Source organism: Rhinopithecus bieti, unplaced genomic scaffold (genome assembly GCF_001698545.2).
Source record: "Rhinopithecus bieti isolate Rb0 unplaced genomic scaffold, ASM169854v2 scaffold_13710, whole genome shotgun sequence".
Taxonomy (NCBI): Eukaryota; Metazoa; Chordata; class Mammalia; order Primates; family Cercopithecidae; genus Rhinopithecus; species Rhinopithecus bieti.
In genome coordinates this window covers 1466465-1472530 of record NW_016807962.1, presented here as the reverse complement: position 1 = coordinate 1472530, position 6066 = coordinate 1466465, and the positions used below count along the sequence as shown (strand labels likewise).

The 6066-nt window shown below is 37.9% G+C and overlaps 1 protein-coding gene across 1 annotated transcript in view; it reads left to right on the top strand.

The window, feature by feature from the left end:
• CNTRL (centriolin) overlaps positions 1–6066 on the top strand; it is a 97674-nt gene that overhangs the window by 42905 nt on the left and 48703 nt on the right. Inside the window, 2 exon segments of the mRNA XM_017884217.1 lie at positions 847–1000; positions 2640–2860. Coding sequence (XP_017739706.1) covers positions 847–1000; positions 2640–2860 — 375 coding nt within the window.

Below are 6066 nucleotides of genomic sequence, written 5' to 3'. Positions count from 1 at the left end.
AAAAAAAAAAAAAAAAAAAAAAAAGAAAGACATTACTTATCTACTATAAAAGTTTTTTAAATATAAAAATACTCATTACAAAAGGAAAAAAATCCCCATGTAATCTTTCCACCCAGGTATAATTCTTGTTAACATTTTGGGATGTAGTTTTAAGTCTTTTATAGATATATGCCATAACTAACTAACTTTGGAAACCTTTTTTAAAAGACACATTGTAGGCTGGGCACGGTGGCTCATGCCTGTTATTCCAGCGATTTGGGAGGCCAAGGCCGACAGATCACTTGAGGTCAGGAGTTCGAGATCAGCCTGGCCAACATGGTGAAACCCCCATCTCTACTAAAAAAAGCAACAAAAAACAAAAACAAACAAACAAAAACCCGAGTGTTGTGGCCTGCACCTGTAGTCCCAGCTTCTTGGGAGGCCGAGGCAGGAGAATTGCTCAAACCCGGGAGGCGGAGTTTGCAGTGAACTGAGATCGTGCCTCTGCACTCCAGCCTGGGCGATGGATTGAGACTCCATCTCAAAAAAAAAGAAAAAAAAGAGAGACACACAATTTAATGCAATGCAAATAACATTGACCTACCTAGCTGTGCCCTTGGAAAACCACTTAACCTTTTGATCCTCAGTTTTCTTACCTGTAAAGTAGAAATGATTTCCATATCAACTTATCTGGAAGTTTAAATGAAAACTACCCATGTGAAAACAATATAGGGCCTGACACAAAATAGATGCAAATTATTATATTTATTTTCTATTCTTCATTTAAAAATGTTGTTAAGGATTATTCATTTTAAAGGAGTTTAAGGAACTTGGAGTTTTGTTGATTTTTTTTTTTTTTTAATTCAGTCCCATATGAAGGCTCAAAAGAGGGGTAAAGAACAACAGCTTGACATTATGAACAAGCAGTACAAACAGCTTGAAAGTCGTTTGGATGAGATACTTTCTAGAATTGCTAAGGAAACGGAAGAGATTAAGGACCTTGAACAACAACTTACTGAAGGTAAGAATTTCAGTATGATTTAGGGTAAATCAGTTTTATTACTAGTGAAAGGAACATTATAAAGACAAGCATTAATCCAGATAGTAGCTAAATACAGTTCACCTATTAGTACTAGTATTTGATAGGGAAATATTTACAGGATACCCAAAAGTATTTAACGCAATTTTAAGAGTTTTGTTTTTGTTTTGTTTTGTGGCATTGATGCCTAGTGAGTCAGGTCATTCCAGTCAGTAGGCCGGAAGTCAATACATGATCATGATAAGCTCTGGCATGTGATTGTCTATGGCATAAAATCCATTCAGGAGCAAAGCACCTATTGGCATCAGGGAATTCAGTGTCTGGTTATAAGAAGAAAGAGTTTTAGGATCTACTTTTGCAATGCAGATTTAAACTGTGACATATCCATAATAGTGGAAAAGGAAGACAATAGGCTATAGTGGTTTTTACACATAGGGCTCAGTGTAAAAAGATCCTACTCCTTGTTTTGCTACTATCAGCTGTGTCACCTTGGACAAGTTGTTTTTATCTCAATTATTAGTTGTTGGGAGAATTAAATTAGATAGTATTCATAGGCCAGGAGTGGTGGCTCATGCCCGTAATCCCAGCACTTTGGGAGGCTGAGGTGGGCAGATCACTTGAGCCCAGGAGTTCAAGATCAGCATGGGCAACATGGCAAAACCCCAACTCTACAAAAAAAAAAAAAAAAAAAAAAAAAAAAGCCAGGTGTAGTAGTACACGTGCCTGTGGCCCCATCTGCTTGGGAGGCTGAGGGCAGAGGATCACCTGAGCTCAGGGAGGTTGAGGCTACAGTGAGCCGTGATTGTGCCACTGCACTCCAGCCTGGGTGACAGAGTGAAACTTTGAGAAAAAAAAAAAAAGAGAGAGAGTGTTCATAAAGTTCCTGGCACATAGTGTGTATCCGGTACTATACATGGGGAGTGTGTGTGTGTTTTAAGTCTTTAGGTTACACGTTTATGTTGCCAGTCTTGGATTCATCTTATATACTGAGGGATTTTGTTATATGTATTTAGCAGCACAAACTCACAGTTTTGCTACATATTTTTTATTTTATTTGGAAATTAAACTTTTTTTTTTTTTTTTTGAGGTGGAGCCTCACTCTGTCACCCAGGCTGGAGTGCAGTGGCCTGATCTCGGCTCACTGCAGCCTCCACCTCCTGGGTTCAAGTGATTCTCCTGTCTCAGCCTCGTGAGTAGCAGGGACTACAGGCACGTGCCACCATGCCCGGCTAATTTTTTGTATTTTTAATAGAGATGGGGTTTCACTGTGTTAGTCAGGATGGTCTCAATCTCCTGACCTCATGATCCTCCCGCCTTGGCCTCCCAGAGTGCTGGGATTGCAGGCTTGAACCACCACACCTGGCCGAAATTAAACTTTTTACAGCATGAATCAGGTATTTTACAAGCATAGCCCCTAAATATACTATTTTTATTTTATACCTGCTTAATAGTCCTGTACTATCTATAATAGGAAGAAAATATAACATTATGTTTTGAAAAAGAAAAATGATAGGAAATAATTGAAAGCTTAGAATTTCACTCTTGGCTAATAACAAAATGCTGATGAGACAATGCAGTACTTTAAAAAGATATATTATTACCCTTTTTGCATCTTGCTTAGGCCAGATAGCAGCAAATGAAGCCCTGAAGAAGGATTTAGAAGGTGTCATCAGTGGGTTGCAAGAATACCTGGGGACCATTAAAGGCCAGGCAACTCAGGCCCAGAATGAGTGCAGGAAGCTGCAGGATGAGAAAGAGACGTTGTTGCAGAGATTGACAGAAGTCAAGCAGGAGCGAGACCAACTGGAAATAGTTGCCATGGATGCAGAAAATATGAGGAAGGTACGATTTTTTTTCCTGCCTATTTTCCTTAGCTTCATAAGTAGATAATGTCCAAATTAAGTTAGTTGGAGGAGTTCACAGTACATTTTAAGTGGGAAAAGTATTAGTGGCTATATGGTGATTTTTTTCTTTTAAAAGTTGGGCTTTTTTTTTTTCTTGTTTAGCTGTGATACATTTGGAATTATTTTTTCTTTGCTCGGAAAAGGAAGATTATTTAGGCTGCATTTCTATCCCTGAAAGATATTGTTGCCAAATAACTCTAAAGAATATGAAATGGTAGCTATTACAAATACTGTATTAAATGTTCATATTTTATTTGTGCTGCAAAATTGAGCACAGAATGATTTTTCTTATTCTTGTGGTTACTAGATAATTTTAACATTATTTTATAGCTAACAAGACAGACATACTGTTTTAAATTATACCCTTATGAACCTGATTTGTTGCCCATTCATTTGGAGATTTACCTTGCGCTATTTTAGTTGTTTGGAAAATGTTATCATATGTGAGAACCAGAGATTTCCAAACTTCTTGCTCAGTAGAGCTGGCTCCAGAAATTGAATTAATATATTTTAATATTATGAAATATCTCAGGCATATTTAAAAAATCACAAATAATATTTAACATCATGTACTCACAACTCAGCTTAAGAAATAAAACATTATAGATATATTTGAAATCCTCTGTCTACTCCTTTCCAGAAGTAACAAAGTTCTGAATATGGTTATTATTTCCCAGCACCTCTATTCTTTTATCATATATGTAAACATCCGTAAGCAATATATAGTATTTTCCTTGATTTTAAGACTTATACAAAATGTATCATAATGTACATATTTGGCCACTTTCTTTCTTCCTTCATGTTTATGTCTTTTTTGTTTTTGTTTTTGAGACGAAGTTTCATTCTTGTTGCCCAGGCTGGAGTGCAATGGCGAGATCTCGGCTTACTGCAACCTCTGCCTCCTGGGTTCAAGTGATTCTCCTGCCTCAGCCTCCCGAGTAGCTGAGATTACAGGCTTTCACCACCATGCCCGGCTTATTTTGTATTTTTAGTAGAGACGGGGTTTCTCCAGGTTGATCAGGCTGGTCTCAAACTCCCGACCTCAGGTGATCCGCCCACCTTGGCCTCCCAAAGTGCTGGGATTACAGGTGTGAGCCATGGCGCCTGGCCTATGTTTTCGAGAATTATACACACTGATAGATGCAGTTCTACTTTGTTCATTTTTACTGATATATGTACCATCCTGCTTTATGGACATACTACAAATTTATTATTTATTCGTTCTCATTTTGGGGGACATTTAGGTGATTTCTAGTCTTTACGCTATTGCAAACAATGCTGAGCATAACATTCTTGCACACATCTTGAACACATGGGGACTATGCTCAGAAGCAGAACTGTGGGTCAGAGAATATGTCCATCCTTAATTAAGTTTAGTACATATTGTCAAATTACTTTTCACAGTGAGTTTATCAGCTTCTACTCCCACCAGCAATGTGAGGGCTACCATTCTGCCACATTCTTGCCAACGCTGTAGTGTTGTCCAACTTTTTTTAAAAACTTTTATTTTGAAATAAGTTCAAACTTGCAGGAAAGTTGCAAGAGGAATACAAGTAACTCACATTTGCCTTTCACTCCGAGTCACCAATTACTATTTTAACACATTTGCTTTATCTCCTCATATGTAATTTTTACATGATTTTATATACTTTTTTGTTATTATTATACTTTAAGTTCTAGGGTACGTGCAGATTTGTTACATAGGTATACACGTTTCACACTGGTTTCCAATTAACTTGTCATTTACATTAGGTATTTCTTCTAATGCTATCCCTCCCCCCCAGTCCCCCACCCCATGACAGGCCCCAGGATTTGATGTTCCCTGCCCTCTGTCCAAGTGTTTTCATTGCTCAGTTCCCACCTATGAGTGAGGACATGTGGTGTTTGGTTTTCTGTCCTTGTGATAGTTTGCTAAGAATGATGGTTTCTAGCTGCATCCGTGTCCCTGCAAAGGACGTGAACTCATCGTTTTTCATGACTGCATAGTATTCCATGGTGTATATGTGCCACATTTTCTTAATCCAGTCTATCACTGATGGACATTTAGGTTGGTTCCAAGTTTTTGCTATTGTGAATAGTGCCACAATAAACATACGTGTGCTTGTGTCTTTATAGTAGCATGATTTATAATCCTTTGGGTATATACCCAGTAATGGGATGGCTGGGTCAAATGGTATTTCTAGTTCTAGATCCCTGAGGAAACGCCACACTGTCTTCCACAATGGTTGAACTAGTTTACACTCCCACCAACAGTGTAAAAGTGTTCCTATTTCTCCACATCCTCCCCAGCATGTTGTTTCCTGACTTTTTAATGATCACCATTCTCACTGGTATGAAATGGTATCTCATTGTGGTTTTGATTTGCATTTCTCTGATGGCCAGTGATGATGAGCATTTTTTCGTGTGTCTGTTGGCTGCATTAATGTGTTCTTTTGAGAAGTGTCTATTCATATCCTTTGCCTACTTTTTGATGGGTTTGTTTGTTTGTTTCTTGTAAATTTGTTTAAGTTCTTTGTAGATTCTAGATATTAGCCCTTTGTTGGATGGGTAGATTGCAAAAATTTTCTCCCATTCTGTAGGTTGCCTATTCACTCTGATGGTAGTTTTTTTTGCTGTACAGAAGCTCTTTAGTTTAATTAGATCCCATGTGTCAATTTTGGCTTTTGTTGCCATTGCTTTTGGTGTTTTAGTCATGAAGTCCTTGCCCATGCCTGTGTCCTTAATGGTATTGCCTAGGTTTTCTTCTAGGGTTTTTATGGTTTTAGGTCTAACATTTAAGTCTTTAATCCATCTTGAATTAATTTTTGTATAAAATGTAAGGAAGAGATCCAGTTTCAGCTTTCTACATATGGCTAGCCAGTTTTCCCAGCACCATTTATTAAATAGGGAACCCTTTCCCCATTTCTTGTTTTTGTCAGGTTTGTCAAAAATCAGATGGCTATAGATGTGTGGTGTTATTTATTTCTGAGGCCTCTGTTCTGTTCCATTGATCTATATATCTGTTTTGGTACCAGTACTATGCTGTTTTGGTTACTGTAGCCTTGTAGTATAGTTTGAAGTCAGGTAGCGTGATACCTCCAGCTTTGTCCTTTTTGCTTAGGATTGTCTTGGCAATGTGGTCTCTTTTTTGGTTCCATATGAACT